Source organism: Neophocaena asiaeorientalis, unplaced genomic scaffold (assembly GCF_003031525.2).
Source record: "Neophocaena asiaeorientalis asiaeorientalis breed wild unplaced genomic scaffold, Neophocaena_asiaeorientalis_V1.1 scaffold217, whole genome shotgun sequence".
NCBI classification, from domain to species: domain Eukaryota; kingdom Metazoa; phylum Chordata; class Mammalia; order Artiodactyla; family Phocoenidae; genus Neophocaena; species Neophocaena asiaeorientalis.
In genome coordinates this window covers 4,950,946-4,977,630 of record NW_020172293.1, presented here as the reverse complement: position 1 = coordinate 4,977,630, position 26,685 = coordinate 4,950,946, and the positions used below count along the sequence as shown (strand labels likewise).

Here is a 26,685-nt window from a genome sequence, read left to right as displayed (position 1 = left end):
CCTGCACCGGCAGGCGGACTCCCAACCACTGCGCCACCAGGGAAGCCCTGGAGCGTATTCTTTTTTTAATTTATTTTATTTTTATTTTTGGCTGTGTTGGGTCTTCGTTGCGGTGCGCGGGCTTCTCATCGTAGTGGCTTCTCTTATTGCAGAACACGGCGCACGCGGGCTTCAGTAGTTGTGGCACACGGGCTTAGTTGCTCCACAGCATGTGGGATCTGCCCGGGCCAGGGCTCGAACCCGTGTCCCCTGCATTGGCAGGTGGATTCTTAACCGCTGCGCCACCAGGGAAACCCCTGGAGCGTATTCTTAATTCACTTAGCCAATCTCTCTCTCTTGTTTTTGACGGGATAGTTTAACCCGTTTCCATTTAAAGTAGTTACTGATAATTTATGCCATTTTACTATTTTTCCTGTACGTTTTATGCCCCCCTTTGTTCTTCTATTTCTCCAATACTGCCTTTTTTCTTAAATTAATTTTTTTGGCTTTGTGCCCTTTTGATTGCCTTTCTTTTTTTTTTTTTTTCTTTTCTTTTCATTTCTTTCTTTATTTTTTTTCTTTTCCTCCCCCAGCATGCGCGATCTTAGTTCCCTGACCAGGGATTGAACCCGTGCCCCCTGAAGTGGAAGTGTGGAGTCTTAACCACTGGACCACCAGGGAAGTCCTGCCTTCCTTTTTTTTTATTTTTTTATTTTAAGATTTATTTTAGGCTGCGTTGGGTCTTAGTTGTAGCATGTGGGCTCTTGGTTGAGGCACATGGGATCCTTCGTTGTGGCATGAGGGCTCTTTGTTGTGGTGCGCGGGCTTCTCTCTAGTTGTGGTGTGCGGGTTTTCTCTTCTCTAGTTGGGGCTCGCAGGCTCCAGGGCGTGTGGGCTCTGTCGTTGTGTTGTGCAGGTTCCAGAGCACATAGGCTCTGTAGTTTGTGGCACGTGGGCTGTAAGTTGAGACGTGCAAGCTCAGTAACTGTGGCGTGTGGGCTTAGTTGCCCCACATTATGTGGGATCTTAGTTCCCTGACCAGGGATTGAACCCATGTCCCCTGCATTGCAAGGTGGATTCTTTACCACTGGACCACCAGGGAAGTCCCCTGCCTTCCTTTTCTTTTGTGTATATTTTTAAGGCACAGTTGACCTTTGAACAACATGGGAGATAGGGGCACTGACCCACTGTGTAGTCAAAAATCCAAGTATAATATATAGTTGGCCCTCTCTATATATGTGATTCCTCCATATCCAAGGTTCCACGTCCACGGATTCAACAAACTCTGGATTGTGTAGTACTGTAGTATTTACTGTGGACAAATTGCATGTAAGTGGACCTGCACAGTTCAAACCTGTGTTTTACAAGGGCCAACTTCATTTTCTTGCTGGTTTCCATGAGGATTACAATTAACATCCTAAATTTGTAATAACTTTGAATTTTTTTTAAAAAAATAATTTTTGGCTGCATTGGGTCTTCGTTGCTGTGCGTGGGCTTTCTCTAGTTGTGGTGAGTGGGGGCTACTCTTCGTTGCATTGCACAGGCTTCTCATTGTGGTGGCTTCTCGTTGCGGAGCACGGGCTCTAGGCGTATAGGCTTCAGTAGTTGCAGCATGTGGGCTTCAGTAGTTGTGGCATGCAGGCCTTAGGGTGCATGGACTTCAGTAGTTGTGATGCATGGGCTCTAGGGCATGCAGGCTTCAATAGTTGTGGTGTGTGGGCTCACTAGTTGTGGGTTGTGGGCTCTAGAGCACGGGCTCACTAGTTGTGGCATACGGGCTTAGTTGCTCCGTGACACGCAGGATCTTCCTGGACCAGGGTTTGAACCCGTGCCCCCTGCATTGGCAGCCGGATTCTTAACCACTGCGCCACCAGGGAAGTCCCACTTTGAATTGATACCAACTTAGCTTCAGTAGCATACAAAAAATTCTGCTCACATTCCCCCACCTTTCTGTTGTTTTTTTCAAAATTTGTGTCTTTATACATATCATGTGCCCATTAACATAGACATATAGTTATTTTTTTCATGCATTTGTCTTTTAAACCATGTAGGAAGTATAAAGAAGAGTTACAAATCAAAACTATCATAATGCTGGCTTTAATTTTTACCTATATTTAACTTTTACTGGCGTTAACATTTTTTTTTTTTTTTGATACGGCTTTTAGTTACTGTCTAGTGTTCTTTCGTTTAGCCAGAAGGACCCCCCTTTCCAATTTCTTGTAGGGCAGGTCTCTTAGCAACAGATTCCCTCACCTTCTGTTTCGTTGGGAATGTCTGTCTTTTTCCATATTTGAAGGATAGCTTTGCTTTATTTAGAATTCTTGGGTGACAGGTTTTTTTCTTTCAGAAATTTAAAAATGTCATTGTACACACCCTAATGGCCCCTGTTGAATTCGGTGAGAAATTTGTTGTTTAATCTTACTGAGGATTCTTTGTATGTGACAAGTTGCTTTTCTGTTAATCTTCTAAAGATTCTCTTTTTTCTTGGCTTTTAGCAGTGATTATTATTTTATCTCAGTGCAGATCTCTTTGTGTTTATTCTTCTCATGGTTTCTTGAGCCTCTTGAATGTGTAGATTCACGTAATTATCTAATTCGGAAGTTTTTGGCCAATATTTCTTAAAATATTTTCTCTGTTCCTCTTTTTCCTTTTCTTCTGGAATTCCCATTGTTTGTATGTTAGTAGGCATGATTGTGTCCTACAGGTTCCGTAGGAACTCCTCTGCTCCCCTTTTTTAAATGATCCTGAAACGGGATAATTTCAATTGGTCTACCTTTAAGTTTACTGAGTTTTTTTCTTTACCTACTCACATCTGTTGTTGAGACCCTCTAGTGTAGTTTTCATTCTGGTTATTATAATTTTCAATGTCAGTGTCTCTGTTTGGTTCCTTTTTGAAATGACTGTTGATTCTCTGTTGAGACATCATTGTCCTGGTTTCCTTTAGCTCCTTGACCTTGCTCTCCTTTATCTTTGAGCAGATCTAAGACAGTTGACTTAAAGTCTGCACTAAATGTCTGTGCTTCTACAGAGACAGATTCTCTTTGTGAATGGGCTATACTTTCTTTTTCTTTGCATGCTTTGTAACTCTCTTGAAAACTGGATGTACTGAATATTATGATATGGTAACTCTGGAAAGTGGGTTCTTTACTCACGGTTTAATTTTGTTGCTTGCTGTATGCTGCAGTTCTTTGCCTTTTTAGTGGTCTATGCAATTTTTTAAAAAGTGTACATTCTTTGTCACTTTGATCTCTAAAGTCTGTTTCTGTAGTTTGTGTTCAACTAGTTTTTTGACAGAGTTTTGCTTGAATACCAGGTGCCAAAATAGCGAGAGAGAGGGAGAATCAAAAAAAAAAAAAAAAAAAAAAAAAAGGAAAAAAGCAACACCTCTTCCAGTCTTTGCAGATTGGCTCTGTGCTAGGACCGTTCCTTCAGTGGCTAGCCAGTCTTCTTACCACTCTCCCTTACTTAGCCTTCACTTCCTGCTTGCCCTGTACCAGGAGATAGACCAGAGATGAAAGGTTAGTGTCTCATCAGGTCTTTTAGGAATATGCATCCTGCCCTGGGCATGTGGTGCTGTCTAAATTCCCTAGAATGAACAGACACTTTTCAGCGCCCCAATTTCCAAGAGAAATGTTGTCCCCAGCTTTTCCTCTTAGGCTCTTGGCACTAGGTTATTTGCTTGAACCATGATCTTTTGCCCCAGGGACCTGTGGGTATTTTGTCTGCTTTACAGTGATTTGAGGATACCCACCACTTTTCTGCCCTGAGTGAGTTCTGAGCTTGTCAAAAGAATAAGCATGTTGTGTCAGTTCTTCAGTAGCCAACAGACACTTTAGAGAAACACAATTCTTTGCAGATAAAGTCTGCTCTGCTCCTTCTGAAACCAGAAGCTGGGGTTCTTCACTGGGAATACAAGATGCTATCTTCAAGACCTCTGCTGAATCCATGGGTCAAGGGAAAGTAAAAATTCCCAAAGCTTTCCTGCCTTTTTTTTTGGTGGCGGTCGTGGATTGCGGGATCTTAGTTCCCTGACCAAGGACTGAACTTGGGCCCACGGCAGTGAGAGCACTTGAGTCCTAACCACTGGACTGCAAGGGAACTCCCCACTTTCCTGCCATTTTTAAGTTGCTTTTTTCTGACTTAGCATTTGCTTGGTTGCTGCAAACCTTTCACTTTCTTTCCCAGAGTCCTGACAAAATTGGTTCTGATAGTTTCTGCTTGACTTCTTGATGTTTCTGTGGTGGAATGTGCCCTTGGAGCTGCCTTCTCCCCCATTTTTGCTAACATAAATCTGGATATTTTTGTATCCCTGTAAGTCTCCTTGAGTTTTGTTCTGAAATACAGTTATGTTCCTTGGAAACAGTTTGATCTTTTCAGGTGCTGCTCTTATGATTTATTCAGTGGGTCCAGAGCAGTGCTCAGTCTAGGGGTACTTATTCCCACTACTGAGGCAAGACCTTTATGAGTCTTTTACCCAGTGAAAGCCCTGTGAGTTGGGAGTTTTTCCAGTCTGGCTCAGGGAACAGGCACTGTTCCTAGACCTTTGTGCCAGCTGGATACTGTTCGCTCTAATCTTTTTGGCTGGTTCTTTTTCCAGCCTCAGGTAATTTCTCTACTCACATGTTCTCTGTTTAATACTTATATAGTGCTGTTTCTCTTTCTCTGTCTTTGAGTGTTCTCTCTCTGAAGGGCTTTCATTTCTGGTACTTGGCTTTGCCAGTTTTAGCTTTCTTGGTCTCACCCATCTCCTATACTTTGAGAGTGTCCTGGGCTTGGCCTCAGTTTCTCTCCCTGAGTCTTGGCCTGGAAGAACTCTCAAGACATTAAGAGGGGGCAAACAGAGGGCTCACCTCATCTGTCTATTACCTTTTTGAGATTGTTGTCTTTCTGTAGCTGATACACAGGTATCTTGAGAACCACTGTCTAAATTATTTTGTGTGTGGGGTATGCATTGTTTCATGCAGGAGGATAAATTTGGTCCTTGTTATTCCATCTTGACCAATCTCCTACTATTTCTCCTTAGCCTTGATTTTTTTCTCTTATTTTATTATTCTTCTGTTCCCTCTTTTCTTCCTTATTTGTGATTATAATGAATATTTTTAACATTGCATTTTAATCAGTTTAATAATGCGGTTATTTAATATTGCATTTAAATTTAATTGTAAATTAAATTACCTTTTGGGCCATATCTCTTTCTGTATATACAAGTATTAATATCTGTGTAGTGGTTGCTCCAGGGATTACAAATGTCATACAAATAAGTTCAGTCTACTATGTGTACCACTTCACACAAAATGTAGAAACCTTGAAACTGTATAGATCTCTTTTACCTGCTCCTTCCCCAATCTTTGTTATAGTTTTACACACATTGAAAACTTTACAAGACAGCATTTTAACTTTTGATGTAAGCAGTCATATGTATTTTAAGTGAAAGGAGGTATTATGATTGTTTTATCAGCCAATAATCTATCAAAAGTACCTGCATGTTTATCATGCTTCATTTTCCCCTTCATCTTGGAGCTTACTTCTTGGGTCATTGTTTTCTGCCTGAGGAAAATTGTTTGGTATTCCCTTTAATGGAAATTTGTTTAGAGATATTTTTTGGCTTTGTTATTTATCCAGTTCTTTTAGTGATAACTTCCCTTTGGGTTATATTAAGATTTTTATTTCTCTTTTTGGTTTTCTGTAGTTTTATTAATGTGCCTATGCGTGGATTTATATTTATTTACCCTGGGATTTATTGTGGTTCTTCAGTCTATGACTTGCCATCTTTCTTCTGTTTTAGAAAGTTTTTAGTTCTTATCATTTTTAAAAAGATTTATTATTTATTTATCTATCTATATCTATTTATGTGTTTATTTTTGGCTGCGTTGGGTCTTAGTTGTGGCATGCGGGATCTTCATTGAGGCATGCGGGATCTTTGTTGAAGCATGCGGGGTCTTTAGTGGCGTTGCTTGGACTCTTTGTTGTGGCGTGTGGGCTTCTCTCTAGTTGTGGCACACAGGCTCCAGGGCGTGTGAGCTCTGTAGTCGTGATGCACGGGCTCCAGAGCGTGTGGGCTCTGTAGTTTGCGGCACACGGGCTTTCTAGTTGAGGCGCATGAACTCAGTAGTGTGGCGCGTGGGCTTAGTTGCCCCACAGCATGTGGGATCTTAGTTCCTTGACCAGGGATTGAGCCCGCGTCCCCTGCACTGTAAGGCGGATTCTTTACCACTGGACCACCAGGGACGTCCCAGTTATTATCATTTTAAATATTGCTTTTGTACCATTTTTTTCCCTCTCATATTTCTCTGGGACTCTAATTACATGTGTGTTAGGCCTGCCCATCATGTTGTTTTCGTTTCCTGTCTTTTGTATTTTTCATTTTTTTTTTTTTTTTTTGCGGTACGCAGGCCTCTCACTGTTGTGGCCTCTCCTGTTGCGGAGCACAGGCTCCGGACGCGCAGGCTCAGCGGCCATGGCTCACGGGCCTAGCTGCTCCGCAGCATGTGGGATCTTCCCGGACCGGGGCACGAACCCGCGTCCCCTGCATCGGCAGGCAGACTCTCAACCACTGTGCCACCAGGGAAGCCCTATTTTTCATACTTCTGTGTTAATGTTCTGAATATTTTCTTCTGACCTATTTTGTTGTTGTTCTAATTCTGTTTTCAGCTATGTCTAAGCCATTGTTAATCCCATTTATTGATTTTTTTGTTTTTACTTCTGTAATTTTTGATTTAGAGTTTTCAGTTCTTTGAAGAAATTTTAAATTTTGTGTTGTGTGTATTTGAACATAATAAACATACTTTTTATAACTATCTGTATCTGAAACTCCGAAATACAAATATGTTTTGATCTTCATGTTTCTGCTGGTTTTCATTCATGTTGTCTTGACTCTCATGTGTTTAGTATTTTTCATTGTGCCGAAAATGGTAATGAACTAGTAATAGAAATTATTTGTCGCCAAAATGACATTGTTTTCCTCTAAAGAGGATGTATATTAGCTTCTGTCTGGTGTCTGGGGGCACTTGTAATTTAGGGTTATGTGAGTCAAATTTCAGAGTTTGAAGATGATCAAAGCCCAGCTGCAGTCTCTGGGTGGGCCTATGTACTTTTAGTTTATTGTCATTCCTGGCTTGCAGCCCCTCAGTGTTACAGCTGAAAGAGGGAAGGGATTTACTAGTGTTCTTCTTTTCCCTTAGTTGTCTGTGGACGTAGATCCCTGTACTTTCAGCCTTCTGAGTTTGTCAGTAGTACCTTCTACTTCCTCAGCTGCTTTCTTTGAAATAGGCAAATGTCCCCTGGGTGACAGAATGGTCAAAAGTTGTACTTAACTCCCTTGACTTCCATCCTTTTCAAGTTTTGGCCCAGTAATTCCTTACTATGACATCAGCTCTTTGATACCTTTAGTCACATTTTGAAAATTAAAAGAAACAGCATTTAATATTAACATTTAAATTGATAAATTGTTAATATATTTTAAGTGAAATATTAAAATAGAACAATGATTGTTAGTATTAGTGTTTAAAATGTCAACATTTGTATAACAGTTAAAAATTTAATACTGACATTTAAGATTTAAAGTATTAAAATTTTTATTACAGGTTTTCAGCTATAAAACTTCATACTTTTAAAATTAATTAATCAATTAATTAATTTTTGGATGAGTTGGATCTTTGTTGCTGTGCGCCGGCTTTCTCTAGTTGCAGCCAGCAGGGGCTACTCTTTGTTGCTGTGTGTGAGCTTCTCATTGCAGTGGCTTCTCTTGTTGCGGAGCAGGGCTTTACGCACCGGGCTTCAGTAGTTGTGGCACGTGGGCTTCAGTAGTTGTGGCACACGGGCTCAGTAGTTGTGGCTTGTGGGCTCTAGAGCACAGGCTCAGTAGTTGTGGCACGTGGACTTAGTTGCTCCGCAGCATATGGGATCCTCCCGGATCAGGGCTTGAACCCATGTCCCCTGCATTGGCAGGTGTATTGTTAACCACTGCACCACCAGGGAAGTCCCAAAACTTCATACTTCTGTAGTGGTTCTCAGAGGAATTATTGATCTGAATTATTCAGTTTACTCTTATGAAAAATGTCAGTGCCAGCATCTGAATTAAAAATTTCCCTTGGGGGGCTTCCCTGGTGGCGCAGTGATTGAGGTTCTGCCTGCCAATGCAGGGGACACGGGTTCGAGCCCTGATCTGGGAAGATCCCACATGCTGCGGAGCATCTAGGCCCGTGAGCTACAACTACTGAGCCTGCGCATCTGGAGCTTGTGCTCCGCAACAAGAGAGGCCGCGAGAGTGAGTGCCTGCTCACCGTGATGAAGAGTGGCCCCCCTCTTGCCGCAACAAGAGAAAGCCCTCACACAGAAACGATGGCCCAACACAGCCAAAAAAGAAAAGAAAAAAATTTCCCTTGGGGAGTTCCCTGGTGGTCCAGTGGTTAGGATTCTGGGCTTTCACTGCTGTGGCCCGGGTTCAGTCCCTGGTCGGGGAACTGAGATCCATCCAGCAAGCCTTGTGGCACAGCCTAAAAAAAAAAAAAAAAGTTTCTGCTTATTTGTGTTACTGTGTGTATTAACTGGAGAAACGACTAAGAGTCTTATCAGTAGTGGTTTGATGATCAGTCAGTAGTGATAATTTGTTAATGTTTTTGTTGTGCATTTCCTAAAATGGACATTTAAGGGACCTGTTCATAAAGTTAATAATTTAATTTATCTTTGAAAAAGCTTTATTGAAAAATGGAAAAATGACATTATTTTTGTTTATTTTTAGGTTGGGCTCATGTGGTTTGTGCCCTGTATATTCCAGAGGTACAGTTTGCCAATGTTTCAACAATGGAACCAATTGTTTTACAGTCTGTGCCACATGATCGTTATAATAAGGTATAGTAGATATTATTTTATTGATGTTTGAATATAATTTTTTTGTTTTAAAACTGGGAAGTATAAAGGAATTTTTAAATTTTGTTTTATTACAGCCCTTCATTAAAAAATTTAAATTAAATGCCTCCATTGATTTGGAAAAAGTGTAATTACTGTGGTAAACTACAAGTATTAAAATATGTTATTAAGGTCACAGGAGTACAAAACAAACACACACAAACAAAACTATATTACCTTTTACATTAACCTAAGTATTTAAGCTTCTAACATTTTAATCTGTATAGATTTGTTCTTTTTTTAAAAATAATATTTATTTATTATTTTGGCTGCACCAGGTCTTAGTTGTGGCACTTGGGATCTTCGTTGCAGCATGCAGGATCTTTAGTTACAGTATGTGGAATCTTATAGTTGCGGCATGCAGACTTCTTTGTTGTGGCATGTGAACTCTTAGTTGCAGCATGCATGTATGCCTGGTTCCCCGACCAGGGATCGAACCCGAGCCCCCTGCATTGGGAGCGCAGAGTCTTACCCATTGGACCACCAGGGAAGTCCTTAGATTTGTTCTTTAAGAATTACTAACTTTTATGTTCTTTCAGACATTGAGGATCTGTTAAATTTGAATTAATCATTATTTGGTATAATATTCGTTACGATGCTGCACATCCTGTCTTAAAAATAATCCTATCACAGAATATTATTTGCTCATCTCTCTCCACATTATTTTGTTCCCCCGAGATAGGATTTTTATTGTTGCCTTTTTTTTTTTTTTTTTTTGGCGGTATGTGGGCCTCTCACTGTTGTGGCCTCTCCTGTTGCGGAGCACAGGCTCCAGACACGCAGGCTCAGCGGCCATGGCTCACGGGCCTAGCTACTCCGCGGCACGTGGGATCCTCCCGGACCGGGGCATGAACCTGCGTCCCCTGCGTCGGCAGGCGGACTCTCAACCACTGCGCCACCAGGGAAGCCCTATTGTTGCCTTTTTTAAAAACCTCAGTTAATGTTCACTTTTTTCCTGTATCTTTTTATTAATGTAGTACATTTATATTATTGTTTCATTCTCTTTTGCATATTATTGGATGATTTTTTTCTATTAACCACTGTGTCTTTAAATATAGTGTTACCATTTTTAACTAAAGGTACCTGTTGATTTATTCCGTTGGTGAAGTGTCACTGCAGCCAGTTCTAAGGTTTCAAAATACTAAACATTTTGTAATGTAGGTCGTTAGTATTTATTTAAAGAAAAGGAACATATGGAGAAAAAATAGGAAAATGCGAGACAGAAATCATCTAAAATCTTTTTTGTGTGCGTTTTTACATATACTATATCACTGTAAAAAGTTTGGATCATAGTGCTCATACTGTTCTGTTTTTGAAACTTAATAACCCTGAACATCATTTTGTGTTAATAAATTGTATTTTGCCATTATTTCTAGCGGATATTTAGCATCTGATACAAAGTATTATTAGTTTTGATAAAATATAATTTATTAGGAACGCCTTCTTGTTGAAGAGCCTCACTTGGTGTTTGGCATGTACATACCAGCCAAATCTCTGTGTAAAAGAGTATGAACATTTTGGAGGCTTCAGTAAATATATTGTGTGAAGTTGTTCTAGAATGTAGTTTCTCATTTATTAATCACACTGGTTATATGTGAGATTGCACATAATCTTATATCCTGTTAAATGCACTGTATATTACCATTAAAACAGGCTTTGCTATTCTTTTTAGTGAAAAATATTAGTGTTTGAATGATTTTCTTTGAATATTGGTAAGGTTAGATATTTTAAAGTTTTTTAAAAAGGTTATTCATGTTTGTTAATTGATCTTGAATAGCTCTTCGTTCAGTTTAATATTGTAATGTTTTAATTTTTTCTTACAAAATGTTTTTTATATTGGAGATGTTATTCTTTATTCTTATATACTTGCTATGAATGCTTTTGCCCATAACGTAACATTTTCTTTTTATTTTTCTTGATGGTTTTTATTGTTGTCGGTATTCTAGCAGGTTAATTTCTTCTAGTTTGAAGTTTAAAATTTTTTGTAATTTACACAACTACTCTTTATTGTTTCTGCCTTTGTTGCCATGCAAAGAAAATCTTTCTCTACACTAATGTCTAACAATTTTTTTAGTACTTTCAAAATTTATTTCTAAAAATACTTGTTTTTTTCCTTTCAATTTTGAAATAATTTCAAACTTAAATTAAGGTTGCATTAATAGTACAAAGACTTCTTCCTCTCCTAAACCATCTGAGAGTAATTTATCATATAACACCGACACCTCTGAATGCTTTAGTTTGTATTTCCTATAAAGAAGGACTTTCTTCTGCATGACCAGAATACAGCCAAAATCAGGAAATTAACATTTATGCATTATTACTGTCTAATCCAGAGACCCCATCATTATTTGCCTAATTTTCATTCATGTTTTCTTTTTTCCCTTTCATAGCAAAAAGATCACAGATTGCTTTTTGTCTCTTAGGTCTCCTGAATAGTAACTCAGTCTTTCTCTGACTCTCATAACTTTGATACTTCTGAATGGTATAGGCCAGTCATTTGTAGAATGGATTTTTATAATGTTTCCACATGATTAAATTCAGATTATGTGTTTTTGGCAGGAATATCACAGAAACAGTGCTATGTTCTTCTCATTGCATCCTGTCAGGTGGTGAATGATTTTAGCTTTTCCCATTACTGGTGATTTTACCTTGATCACTTGGTTAAGGCAGTGTCTCCAAGATTTCTCCACTGGGAGGTTAATCTTTATTCCCTTTATAATCAGTAAGCATTTTGTGGGGAAGTACTTTCTTTTTTTTTGCAGTACGCAGGCCTCTCATGTTGCGGCCTCTCCCGTTGCGGAGCACAGGCTCCGGACGTGCAGGCTCAGCGGCCATAGCTCACGGGCCCAGCCCTCCGCGGCCTGTGGGATCTTCCTGGACCGGGGCACGAACCTCTGTCCCCTGCATCGGCAGGTGGACTCTCAACCACTGCGCCACCAGGGAAGCCCCGGGAAGTACTTTTTATGTAAATATCTTGTTCCTTGTGCCTTTTACTCACTAATTTTAGCATTCATTGTTGTTTCTTTGCTTAATTAGTCTATTAGATTGATGGCAAGTGGTGGTTTCCTAATTCCATCTTTTACATTCATCAGGTGGCATTCCATTTTAAGGAAAAGCTTTCTCCACTCCGCAATTATTTATATTAGTATGGACTAATATTGACTTACACGTTAATATTTTATTTTAATGGGTCATTCCCCATTACTGTCACTTATTGTGATGTTCATATTGTCTCAGGTTTGGCCAGTGGGACCTCTTCATGTGGGTTCCTGTGTCTTTTGACATCGTTCTATCATTGTTTGAGCACTTCTTTACTTCTGACATGACAGTATGTTCTAGGCACATTTTGAACCATTCCTTGTCTTAGCCCTAGAATAACATTTCTCCAGGGAGCCTTGATTTATTTTAGGTGAGAATGGTATTTAGAAACCAAAGTGGACACTAGGTGTGCTCATTGTTATTAGGATGTTGCTACTTCCAGGCCCTCTCAGTGTGTATAGATGCAGAGATAAATGCACATTCACATCTATATCTTCTTTATATTTTGAAGTTGGTGAGGTCACATAGATACTTCTGATTTAGTATATGGATTTATGTATTAAACACAAACATATCTGTATGTATTTCTGTATCTGTCTGTCTTTGTATCTATTTATTTATTGAACCATAAACTCCTAGGAATTTCCTAGTAATTTCCCTAAACCTAATCCGACAGCACAGGGTTCATGCTAATGTTTTTTTGTTTTTGTGTTATGACTCTCATGCCAGACAATGAGAAACCTGACTCCCATTATCCTCAATATATTTATTTGATCATTCTCTCTTATATTGACAAATCTTCTGTTGCTGCCATCCCATAATACAGAGGCCAGCCTAACCATGTTCAGGCTCAGACCTCACTCTGGGTTGCTGCTGCTTCCTGCATGTCTGCCTTTATTTTTTTAAACCATTTTGGGGGTTTGACACCCAGCTTCAGTCCAGAACTACCCCTTCTCCCCTCACTTTGCTGACTTTGCTCAGGTTCTTATAACTCACTTGGACACTACCTCCACCCCAACCCCCAACACTCTCATGAGCGCCAACACTACTGGGGCTCTGATAGTTGAGTTGGCCTGCCCCTCCCTTCCCAGGATAGATGCTAGCATGCTTGGCCCCAGCTCATGGCTTTAAGACTAAAGTACTCAAGAAGTAAGGGAGGGAGTATAGAGGCAGAATGAATTAATTTAGGTATAAATCTTCTATCCAGTTAGAGTTAATTTTAGAATATGGTGAGATGTGTGTGTAATTTTTCCCCTCCCATGTGGTTTAGTCAACCTTTTCAGCACTATTATTGAATAATCTAGGTTTTGCACAGTGATTTGAAATACTGTTTGAATCATTATTAAATTCTTGGCTATTCTTGACATTTTTTCTGTTCCATTGATGTGTCTTTCTATTCTTATTCTAGTACCACACTGTTTTACATTATTATGGCTTTATATACATCTTGGTACATGGTAGGACAGATATTGCCATGTATTTCTTTTTTTAGATGAACATTAGGAGTAACAATACAATTTTAATTTTACTGGTGCTACAGTGAAATACTATTTTGGGGAAAAATTGATCTTTTTGGAATATTGAATCTCCCCTTCCAGAAGCATGGTGTATCTCTCGGTCAGATTTTTTCCTTATATGTTTCTTGGATTCTTATGGTTGTTGGTCTGTATAGTTAACCTTAAAAAGAATAATATTCTGTTTGTGAATATTCAGTATGGTTAATAGGGGACATGGAATTCTGAAATGATAGGAACAATGGGAAAATGGATTGTTGCATTTTGGAAGACATCAATCTTTTTTTTCTCTTTGGGGGGCGTGTGGGGGCGTTCCCTGACCAGGGATTGAACCTGGACCATGGCAGTGAAAGTGTCAAGTCCTAACCACTGGACTGCCAGGGAGCTCCCCTGGAATACATCAGTCCTTAATGAGTGGTAGTAAAGGATAATGTGGAGATTATTAATAAATGTATTGGGCACTTAAAATGGACCTGCTTTGCATTGTGCTAGATGCTAAGAGTTCAGAGTTTCATAAAATACAGGGTTTATCTCCATGTGACACTTAGACAGTCAAGTAAATATATAACTACAATGTATGAAAATAATAAGAGATTATAAATAATAAATCTGAATAGAGTATTATGGAACATACTGAAAGGAGGGATTATTTTTGTCTAAGGAATTGAATAAGGCACACAAAGATATTATATAAGGGCTGTGCATGATAATAAGAAATTTGACCTGTGGAAGAAAGAATCAAATAATAATTCTAGACAGAGAAAGTAGCATAAATTAGGGTAATAGGTACAAAGGGGAGGTGCTAGGCAGTTCAGAGAATAATAAATCCTGTGTGGCTGGAACACTGTAGGATTTAGAAGAAAAAAAGGAAAATTTCTAGACTATTTGTATAATATATCCAGTTGCAGAGAACTCACTGTGTTGACTTATTTTGTTAAAATTTCCACGTCATTATATATATAGTGGCCAGTGTCTGTACCATTTGTCATCAGATTGTTTTTATTTTTTGACATCTCATATTTTCTTGTATCAATTCCTTATTTCACTAACATATACATTTTGTTAATAAATGTGAGTGGCATATGTTACCTTTAATTACGTTTCAATAATTTTTAAGAAATGGGAAGATTGGGGCAACATAGATATTTGGGAACTTTTTTGGGTGGTCTTGTGTTCTTTAGAGTCAAGGAAGCATTTAGTTTAGAAAGCTACAATTTCCATAGAGAGTAGTTGGCAGATGATGGGTATATCCTGGATTTATCCTTTTGAATAGCTTTTATTTACTGAATGGCCATGAAGGAATGAGTGTTTATAAGTATAGGAAGGATCATAACAGACCAACCAAACAAACCAAAAATACTATAAAACATGGTGTCATTGAACTATAAGAGGATAACGGTAGAGGAAAATTTAGAAATTGCTAGCCCAACTTCCCTTTATCTTTTTTCCAAAGGAATAGATGTGGAAAGCTATTAAGAATTTTTTTTTTCTTGAAGTATAGTTGATTTACAAAGTTGTGTTGGTTTCAGGTGTATAGTAAAGTGATTCAGTTATATCTATGTCTGTATACACATACATACATATATATGCTTTTTCAGATTCTTCTCTGTTATAGGTTATTACAAGATATTGAATATAGTTCCCTGTGCTATACAGTAGGTCCTTGTTTACCTATTTTATATATAGTAGTGTGTGTATGTTAATCCCCAATTCCAAATTTATCCCTCATGTGGGGTGTGTGTGTGTGTGTGTGTACACACACACACACACACACACCCCCCACATGTTCTTTATCCATTTATATGTCGATGGTGGACATTTATGTTGCTTCCATGTCTTGGCTATTGTAAATAGTGCTGCTTGGCTATTGTAAATATGAACAGTGGGGTGCATGTGTCTTTTTGAGTTATAGTTTTCTCTGGATATATGCCCAGGAGTGGGATTGCTGGATCATATGTTAACTCTATTTTTAGTTTTTTAAGGAACCTCCATACTGTCTTCCATAGTGGCTGTACCAGTTTACATTCGTACCAAAAGTAAATACCTCATCTCTTGTATCTAGGCTGCTCTGTAACTTGTTTTGGCTAATAAAGTGCGGTGGAAGTAACATTGTGTGACCTCTCTCTGTGGCTTGATGATCTGTTTTCTGAGTCCATTGGGGTGGCCCTGCCCCTTCATCCTTCTCTAATGATACCTTATGTTTAGGTTGAAGGCTGGAATATTGGGTGATTTGGTGCCACAGAGGTTGGTTTCTTTCTGTGCTCTTCCTTTTACCACACTTTTGTCCCACCTGTTAGTGCTAGACTGCTCTTGTTTATTATTTGATGTTTTGGGCTTTTGATTTCTTAGTTGTTTTGGTCCAGCCTCAGTCCTTGGTGGGCTCTGTATATCTGGGCCTCAGGGTTTCACCAATTCATTGCCTCCTGCCTTTGGCAGACTTTACATCTGTGGAAGGACTTGGGAGGGAGACAGCTTCCTGTCTCTCCCCAAGTGCTAGAAGATCTCCGATAACAGATCCTGGGGTCAGGAATTTTTCCTGCCCCTTGTTTAGAGGTAAAAGATTTTCTCCTTTGTCCTCCTAGCCATCATGGGTCTTTACTTATGCCCTGGGTGTGACAGGATTTGCCTCCAATCCCCCAGACGCTCAGGGCTTTTGAGAGTAGTGTCTGGGCACGAGGTGGGATTTCATATCTTTGCCTCAGTGGCACCTGATCCTCTCCTTCATGCCTGCACCACCAAGGGAGATTCTTTCTGGTTGTTTTGTCTCCTTGCTTCCAGTCTTCCCCAAGAGCTCCTTGTAAATCTTCATGGAGTAGAGCCTGTGAGTGAGTGTGAACTCCTGTCTGTGGTTCCAGTGGTTCTGTACTACTGCAGTAGCCCACAATCAGCCTTGAGCAATTTGTTAGAATTTTAGCTGGTTTCTTATCTGCATGTCTTCCTCCACATTTTCTTCCCTTGCTCTGTCGTTAGTGGATAGTCTGAGTGTCTTGTGGTTTTTAGGCAGCTGAAGGAGAGAGTGTGTCTGCCCTTGGATTTCAAACTATTTGGTTGCCTTTGCAGGTGCAAATCTTTCATAGTTTCAAGAAAAGTTGTGGGTTTTATAGTTTAAATGGCTTTTTCTTGATAGGTTTAGAGTGATATTCTTTCAGTTCTCTACTTTTTAGGTAGAGTTGGAATTTGGCCCCTGAATCCTTTTGATATGAACACTGTTTCTTTTATTCAAAATATTAGGTCAAACTATGACTTTTTCCCCCCTTAAAATGAAAGTTTTCAGGCTATAAGTTTGCCTCTGAGTATAGCTTTATTCACATACTTGACATTTTATTTAGATGCGATTTTGTTGTTTGGGATCATTTTCTAAATAATCCTCAAGTTAGTTTATAATTTTTCTTCTCTATCCAATAGTTATTTAATTGCGAAATTTAAAATTTGCAAATCACTTTTTTCCTCCTTTGATTCATGTGTCTTGGAAGCTCTTGTTGGTTGCATGTATATATGCTTATAATTGTTATATCTGTTTTATTATTATAAAATCTCTCTCAATAGTCTATTTTTCTTTTTTTTAAAATAAATTTATTTATTTATAGTAGTGGCACATGGGCTTAGTTGCTCCATAGCATGTGGGATCTTCCTGGACCATAGATTGAACCGGTGTCCCCTGCATTGACAGGCAGATTCTTAACCCCTGTGCCAACAGGGGAGTCCTCAACTGTCTATTTTTTTGTCTGATAATAAACCACTTGTATTTGCTTGCCTTTTGCATGGTATATCTTTTTTCATCCTTTTACTTTGAACTTACTTGTGTCTTCAAATCTAAAGTATGCATTGCCTTGTGTTTGCTTGCCTTTTGCATGGTATATCTTTTTTCATCGTTTTACTTTTAACTTACTCGTGTCTTCAGATCTAAAGTATGCATCCTATAGATGGCATATGGAACTTTTTTTTTTTTTGCGGTACGCGGGCCTCTCAGTGTTGTGGGCTCTCCTGTTGTGGAGCACAGGCTCGGGATGCGCAGGCTCAGCAGCCATGGCTCACGGGCCCAGCCACTCCACGGCATGTGGGATCTTCCCGGACCGGGGCACGAATCCGTGTCCCCTGCATCGGCAGGCGGACTCTCAACCACTGCGCCACCAGGGAAGCCTGGAACTTTTTTTTTTAATTCAGTTAAGCAGTCTCTGCCTTTTGATTGGATTATTTTCATATTCAGTGCTATTAATGTGGTTGGGTTTACATCTGCTGTTTTACTTTGTTTTCTTTTTTACTTTTTTTTATTAACAGCAATTTTTTGTTTTTTTGGCTGTGCTGGGTCTTCGTTGTTGTCCGTGGGCTTTCTATAGTTGAGGCCAATAGGAGCTACTGTTTGTTGTGGTGCGTGAGTTTCTCATTGCAGTGGCTTCTCTTGTTGCAGAGCGCAGGCTATAGGTGCATGAGCTTCAGTAGTTGTGGCTCGCGGGCTTTAGAGTGCAGGCTCAGTAGTTGTGGCGCACAGGCTTAGTTGCTCTGCGGCATGTGGGATCTTCCCAGACCAGGGATTGAACCTGTGTCCTCTTCATTGGCAGTCAGATTCTCAACCACTGCGCCACCAGGGAAGTCCCTTAATTTGTTTTTTTTGTCTTGTGACTACTTTGTTTTTTCTCTTTGTACACTACCTTCTTTAATGTTTATAAGTGGATGTTTTCTGGTGTACCGTTTTCATTCCTTTCATGATTGTTAAATTATATTTTCTTGGGTTATATTCTTAGTGGTTGCTCTAGGGCTTACAATATTCATCTTAACTTACCAGAATCTACTTAACTCCAGTAAGATATAGAAAATTTATAGCATTCATTTTATTTCTTTCCTCTCCACCTTTGTGCTATTATTATTATAGATATCATGTCTCTATATATACTACAAGCCCCAAAGTAGTTAAAATTATTGCTTTATATAATCTTATATTTTTTAAAGAAGCTAAGAGATGAAGACCACAGATATATTTATAGAGTGTGTGTTTTCCTGTTTACCATTTTTATTTCTCTTCATTTCTTCCTATGGGTTCCAGTTACCATCTCGTGTTATTTCCTTACTCCAAAATAACTTATTCCCACTCTCTTTCATTGTGTCGTCATTGTCACATATATTACATTTCTATATGTTATAGTCCCAACAATACAATTTATGGACATTGTTTTATGTGATTGCTTTTTAAATTAAGAGAATGAGAAAGAAATATCTCATCATACTATCTTTTATCATTTCGTATATAATTACCTTTGTCAGAACACTTTCTTTGTTTTTTAATTGGTCTATATATTTATTTATTTACTTAATTTTTTTTTTTTTGCGGTACGCGGGCCTCTCACTGTTGTGGCCTCTCCCGTTGCGGAGCACAGGCTCTGGATGCGCAGGCTCAGTGGCCATGGCTCACGGGCCCAGCCACTCCCCGGCACGTGGGATCTTCCCGGACTGGGGCATGAACTCGTGTCCCCTGCATCGGCAGGCGGACTCAACCACTGAGCCACCAGGGAGGCCCTATATATTTATTTTTAAAAATTTCAGCTTTATTGAGGAACTCTTTGTTTTTTTGTGTGGATTGCAATTACTGTCTAGTGTCACTTAATTTTAGCCTAAGGAATTTCTTTTTGTAGTTCTTGTTCGTGAGGTTTGGAGCAACAAAGTATCTCAGTTTTTTTTGGTCTGAGAATGTTATTTTGCCATTATTTCTGCAATATAGCTCTTCTGGATATAGGATTCTTGGCTGATAGTTTTGTTCTTTCAGCATTTTGAATGTTATTCCACTGCTTTCTGTCCCCTATTTTATTCCTAATGAAACCTCAGGTTTACTTGTATTTGTTGATATATTTCCCTCATTTTGCTTTCGAGATTTTCTCTTTATTTTGCCTTTCAGCATTTTGAGTGTCCATCTGTTTGTGTTTATCCTGTATGGAGTTTGGTGAGCTTTTTGGATGTGTAGGTTATTGTTTTTCATCACATTTGGGAAGTTTTCAGCCATTATTTCTTCAGGTACAGTTTCTATCCTTTTCTTTCCTCTCCTGATTTTCTCATTACACATCTGTTAATGCAGTTAACGGCATACCACGTTTCTCTGAAACTGTTCTTTAGGTAGTATGATCTAAAAAATCTGTTCCTTAGATTGTAAAATCTCTATTGATCTATTTTTAAAGTTGATTCTTTCCCTACTGCCAACTCAAATCTACTATTGAGCCCTTGAGGTTTTTTTTTTTTTTGCTATACGTGGGCCTCTCACTGTTGTGGCCTCTTCCGTTGCAGAGCACAGGCTCCAGACGCGCAGGCTCAGCGGCCATGGCTCACGGGCCTAGCCGCTGCGCGGCATGTGGGATCTTCCCGGACCAGGGCACGAACCCGTGTCCCCTGCATCGGCAGGCAGACTCTCAACCACTGCGCCACCAGGGAAGCCCCCCTTTTAGTGAATTTTAAAATTTGGTTGGTTTTGGTCTCCTATTTCTATTTGGTTGCTTTTGGTCTCCTAAGTCCAACATCTTGGTTCCCCGCAAAGACAGTTATCGAATGCCTGCTTTTTTTTTTTCTTACAAATGGGTCATACTTTTCTCTTTCTTTGCATGTCTTATAATTTTTTGTTGAAAATTAGACATTTTATTTCATTTATTTTTTTGGCTGCGTCAGGTCTTAGTTGTGGCACACGGGATCTTTGTGGAGGCACGTGGTCTGCTCAGGTTTCTCACTAGTTGCGGTGCGCAACTAGTCTTTAATTGTGGCGTGCCGGTTTTATTTATTTTTTCTTTCTCTCTATCTAGTTGTGATGTCTGTGCTCTGTAGTTTGCGGCACGTGGGCTCTCTCGTTGAGGCACGTGAGCTCAATAGCTGTGGCATGTGGGCTTAATTGCCCTGCGACATGTGGGGTCTTAGTTCTTCTACCAGGGATCGAACCCACGTCCCCTGCATTGGAAGGCGGTTTCTTTACCACTGGACCACCAGGGAACTCCCCCCAAATTAGACATTTTAGATAGTAGCCCCTCTAGAGAATGAGTCTTCCTTCTCCTTGTAGAGACAGAACCTCTGCACTAGTGCTCTGGAGCTGGGGATGGTGACAGCACTTTGCTTCTCCTGAAGAGGCACGTGTACTCTGACAGGGTGCTGGAAGGAGGGAAGGGTATAGTAGCCCAGCTTATCCCTCCTAGCGTGGAACTTCCATTCTGCTAGCAAGCTGGGGAAGGAATGATAGTGCCCCAGGAATCTTGGCCTGTTTTTAGGGTGGGAGGCTATGAGTGGGAGCTACCAGGATGAGTAGTAGTATGAGAGTCACTGGAGACCTGGCCCTCCTCGGGTAAAATTGTAGCCTTAGACTAGGATCTGTGGAGAGAGGGAGCCCTCATCTTCTTGACAGCGCCACCCAGAAAGGAACTTCCATCACAGGAAGCAGTATGTGTGGGGGTGGTGGTGGTTATGGGGGCAGATCATGGCTCAAATGTCACTGGCTCTCACTGTTCTTATTGAGATTTAGTAGATTGTCTTGGGTAAAATATTCTGCTTTCTGCATGTCTTCAGGACAATTTTCAGAGACTTTATTATTTTTCTTTATTGAAGTGTAATTGATATACAGTACCACGTAAGTTACAGATTTTCAATATAGTAACTCATAATTCTTTTTTTTGTAACTCATAATTCTTAAAGGTTATATTCCATTTATAGTTATTATAAAATATTGGCTATATTCCCTGTGTTGTACCATATATCCTTGTAGCTTATTCTATACAGAGACTTTAAATGGTTCTTTTTCACCTATGAAATGGTTAATTTACTGAGGAGAGGATCCGTGGACCTCTTCACTCTGGTATTTCAGAAGGCCTAACTTCTTTAAAAAAAAATCTGTCATAATTTTAGTTTTATTGAGTGGTCAAATGATGGTGTCTTTTCACTGTCAGCTCTGTTGGAAGTTACTGAGATATTCTTTGAGGCCTTTGCATATTTTCCCTGAATTTTGCCATTTAAAATGTTACTGTTTCGGGACTTCTGTCGGGGTGCAGTGGTTGGGAGTCTGCCTGCCAATGCAGGGGACACGGGTTCGAGCCCTGGTCCGGGAAGATCCCACATGCTGTGGAGCAGCTAAGCCCACGTGCCACAACTGCTGAGCCTGCGTGCCACAACTGCTGAAGCCCATGCGCCTAGAGCCTGTGCTCCTCAACAAGAGAAGCCACTGCAATGAGAAGCCTGTGCACCACAATGAAGGGTAACCCCCGCTCACTGCAACTAGAGAAAATCTGCACGCAGCCCCGAAGACCCAATGCAGCTAAAAAGAAATAAATTAAATAAATTAATTTAAAAAAAGTTACTGTTTCAATCTGCTCTGTACTGTTCTTTTTTAAATTTTATTGATCATTTATAGGCTGAAAGATGTATGTTAAATGCTTCCATTGTAATTGTTTGATATTGCCTTCTGGTAATTTGAACAGTTAGAGATGCTCTTTTTAAAAATTAATTAATTAATGAATTTGGCTGCATCAGGTCTAAGTTGCGGCATGTGGGATCTTTTGTTGCGGCTAGTGGGCTTCTCTCTAGTGTGGCACGTGGACTCTAGAGTGCATGGGCTCAGTAGTTGCAGCATGTGGGCTTAGTTTTGTTGCAGCGAGCAGGCTCTTTGTTGCGGTGTTTGGGCTTCTCTCTAGTTGTGGCGCGCAGGCTTCTCTCTAGTTATGGCGCAGGCTGTAGAGCGTGCAGGCTCAGTAGCTGTGGCACGTGTGCTTCGTTGCCCCGTGGCACCTGGGATCTTAGTTCCCCAAGCAGGGATCGAACTCACGTCGCCTGCATTGGAAGGTAGATTCTCAGCCACTGGACCACCAGGGAGGTCTCTAGAGATGCTCTTACTCAGTGTGTCTAGGTTAGTTTTGTTGTAACTAAGGATTTTACTTTTTAGAGATATAAAATAATTTTTGTAATTCAGTTCAGTCTGAATCCATGTCTTTCAGCAGAGGAGTTGAAATTCATTTACCTGACTTTACTATATATTACTCTTTTTTTGAAACTGTGTTCTTATCAATATTGTTGAACGGTGTTATTTGGCACCACAGTGCATAGTGGGGGAAACTTCTCCAAATTTAAAAATACATGTGGTCCTATTGTAGTTTGCTAGGTTATACTTTGTTACTGTTGAGAAATTGGTTTCTTTTTAGAATTGTATCATTTGAGTATATGTAGTTAGGCATTAATTTTTGTATACTCAACTTACAGTCAGTTGATAATTTTATTAATTATACACTTGTAGATTGCCATTTTTATTTTAGTCTTTCATGAAAATGTGGTACTGTCTATCAGCTATTTTCAACTGAGTGAAGGACCAGATAGATGTCAAAGTTGCTGGGAGTGTTCATTGGCCAATACCTCTTGGGGACATCTCTGATCTCCTAAAGTGTCTTCCTCCTAGGCCTATTTTGTCAGGTTGCCAGGGCTGAATGATAGGTCATGTGGGATTCTTGTGGACAGTTGGAATGACCTAAACCTTGCTCACTCATTTAGGACTGTCCTTCACCTCTAAGTCCCAACTCCCTGTATCAACCTCCTTTATTTATGCTTACTTCCAGCAGAAAAGAAAGCAAACCTCTTTTTACACCTTTGTTACAGGAATCAGTTAAATATTGGTGAGGAGGAGTATATTAATACTGAGGTGGGGTAGGCTGTGTCCTGCCCCCTGGCCTCAGTTCCTGCGAAGATTCTTCTTATCTTGAGGGGTTTTTGAGTCTAAGGAAACACTGCCTTGTGAAATCGTACTAGGACCGTTTATGTCTGTATTGATGTTTTCATGTTTGGAAAAATTAGATTACAGTCAGAAAAAAAATGAATTCATGATTTGGAGTAGGTTAGATAGTAAACCTGATCTTGACTTCTGAAGATAACTATAAAATCCTTATTTGTGTGAAGCACTCGTAAAGTTTTTGTTTTCTTTTCAATTTGTTTTGTTTCTTTACCCTAAGACTTGCTACATTTGTGATGAACAAGGAAGAGAAAGCAAAGCAGCCACTGGTGCTTGCATGACATGTAATAAACATGGATGTCGACAGGCTTTCCATGTGACATGGTAAGTATGTTTCTGTCATTGTACAGAAGTGAAATTGGGAATACTTTGTAAGTTAAAAACTTAGGTACCCAAATATTATTAAAGTAAATTTTGTTGGGATAGTGTCTATGTTTATATTTACTGTAATAAAGATAATTCTAATAATTGAGTGTATTTACCAGAGTCCAGTAGGTGGACCCTGGTTCTAGTGCCTTATTCAGTTACATTTTGTTTAAAATACTTCTGTTGGTTACCTACCCTTGGATTTGTCATTAGGATTAAAAGAGCTGATGTAGATAAATTTAGTGCAGTACCTGAAATACTAGTAAGGATTTAATGAATGATAGCATTTTTTCACTGTCTGTGTTTCAAGAGGGGAAAAAAAGCGATCGCCATCATTCTCAGTATTATAGTGGCTGTTCCTTAAAAAGTTACTTAAATGTTTTTTTAAATAACATTCTAGTTTTATTTTGTTCATGTTTCTTTTCAGTTTTTATCCATGTACCTATTTGTTGCATAATTTTTTAAAATCACAGTTTAAATGTAACATTGTTTTTTGATAATTTTTTCACCAAAAACTTTGGTAAGATGATATAGTCCACTAGCAACATGGAAATGGCTGCATTATATCCTATCAAATGTTAGTATTTTATTTAATGTTTCACCAATTTGAGACACATTGTTTCCAAATTGTTTTATAATATGTGGTGCTGTAAAGAACATTTTGTGCATTCAACAAACATAGATGTAATTTCCTTAGAATAGTAACTAATGATAATTAATAGCTATTATGTATTGAGTATTTACTATGAAGTGGGCACAGTTCCATGGAGTTGGATTTCAGGGCAAAAATGGTGAACATTATTATTGTTCTTAACACGTGTTACTAAATTTTTGGAGGCAGTGTAAATTGATACTAAAACTTGTACTTATTTTTTTGAGCATAAAATTTCAAAAGCACAAATTATCCTAAAACAAAACATTCAACATAATAGACAACAATTAAAACTAAAAGTTTGGCAAGACTTCCCTGGTAGTCCAGTGGTTAGGACTCCACACTTCCACTGCAAGGGGCACGGATTCGATCCCTGGTTGGGGAATTAAGATCCCACATGCTGTGCGGCCAAAAAAAAATAAATAAAATAAAAAATAAAAGTTTGGGAATAACTCATATAGTTATTAATTTTAAAAATCAGTCTATATTTATCAGCCAGTATAGGAACAGGCTTTATTTCCTGAGCTTTTAGTATGTGGATTTATGAAGTCCATTTTAGATTACTTTTGGGGAATGGAAAATATATATATTTTAATATTTATTTATTCTTTTGGCTGCGCTGTGTCTTAGTTGCGGTATGCGGGATCTTCATTGCAGCCTGCTGGATCTTTAGTTGTGGCATGCGGGATCTTTTTTTTTTTTTCTTTTTTTTTGCGGGATCTTTTAGTTGTGGTATGTGGGATGTAAATCCCTGACCAGGGATTGAACCTGGGCCCCCTGTGGCATGGGCCCGCTGTGGCATGGAGTCTTAGCCACTGGACCACCAGAGAAGTCCCATGGAAAAGATTTTTGTTTCTTTTAAATATCTCTTAATTGAAAAATGGACAGAAGACCTAAAGAGACATTTCTTCAAAGAAGAAATACAGGTGGCCACTAAGTACGTGAAAGGATGCTCAAATCACTAATTATTAGAGAAATGCAAATCAAAATTACAATGAGGTACCACCTCACACCAGTCAGAATCGCCATCATTAAAAAGTCTACAAATAACAAATGCTGGAGGGGGTGTAGAGAAAAGGGAACCCTCCTACACTGTTGTTGGGAATGTAAGTTGGTACAGCCACTGTGGAAAACAGTATGGAGGTTCCTCAGAAAACTAAAACTAGAATTACCATATGATCCAGCATTCCCACTCCTGAGAATATATCCAGACAAAACTGTATAATTCAAAAATATACATGCACCCCTACGTTCATAGCAGCACTAGTCACAATAGCCAAGACATGGAAACACCCTAAATGTCCATTGACAGATGAATGGATAAAGAAGATGTGGTGTATACACACACACACACACACACACACACACACACACACACACACACACACACAGTGGAATACTACTCAGCCATAAAAAGGAATGAAAGAATGCCATTTGTAGCAACATGGATGCAACTAGAGATTATCATACTAAGCAAAGTAATTCAGAAAGAAAAATACAAATACCATATGATATCACTTATATGTAGAATCTAAAACATGACACAAATGAACCTATCAATGAAACAGAAACAGAATCAGGGACATAGATAATAGACTGGTGGTTTCCAAGGGGGAGGGGGATGGATTGGGAGTTTGGGATTAGCAGATGCAAGCTGGTATATATGGAATGGATAAACAACAAGGTCTTACTGTATAGCACAGGGAACTATATTCAGTATCCTGTGATAAACCATAGTGGAAAAGAATGTACATATGTGTATAACTGAGTCACTTTGCTGTAGTACCTCAGTAATTAACACAACATTGTAATTCAGCTATACCTCAATAAAAAATAAAAAGAATTCTCTTAATATTGTATTTAAATTTCCAAAGATGAAAAACCTTTTTTGGGTATGAGATACATACTAGTACTTTAATTTTGGAATGTTAAAAGTGGAAGGTCAAATTGACAAGATAATGATTCTAAACTTTAGCACTTCGTGTTTTTTTAAAAATATGAATATCATAGCTTTAGGTTTCAGTTCCATTTCTTCCATTGTTTTTAACTAGAAAAACACAGTTTACATTTCTCTTACCTACTGTACTATGGTATGACTTGAAGCATTTTCCTTCTAACAGTATGTAATCTGCATCATATGTCATGTCAGCCCTTCAGACGCCTGGCCTTTCCAGTTGTACCTGTGATAGAGATTGAAAAAGTAAAATGAAGTGTTAAGTTTGGGGTGTGGAGATATCTTAAAAGAAATTTGATGTCTACTTGGTGACATAAAACGTGAATAAACCTTCATCCTTGTTAGAGATGGATAAAAAGTTTATTTTAAACCATGTATATAACTTTAAAAATATATCAGTCATAGGATGGGATGAAATGTTCTTGGTCTTAGCTAGAATAAAGCCTTTTATTTTCCCTTTTTCTCATAGGAGATGTAAGGTTTTCTTATAAACCCTACATGCTTGGAAGTGAATTTTAAGTTTTATATATATAATATATATAGATAT

The 26,685-nt window shown here is 39.0% G+C and overlaps 1 protein-coding gene across 9 annotated transcripts in view; it reads left to right on the top strand.

The window, feature by feature from the left end:
• The window catches only part of MLLT10 (MLLT10 histone lysine methyltransferase DOT1L cofactor), a 243,475-nt gene that overhangs the window by 87,162 nt on the left and 129,628 nt on the right, over window positions 1-26,685 (top strand). For all 9 annotated transcript variants that reach the window (XR_003005988.1, XR_003005987.1, XM_024765503.1 and 6 more), the window contains 2 exons: window positions 8,720-8,829; window positions 23,387-23,490. Coding sequence is in view for 7 of the 9 variants with exons in the window: in XM_024765503.1 (XP_024621271.1) it covers window positions 8,782-8,829; window positions 23,387-23,490 (152 nt within the window). In the remaining 2 variants the exon portion in view is untranslated. The remainder of the gene's footprint in view (window positions 1-8,719; window positions 8,830-23,386; window positions 23,491-26,685) is intronic.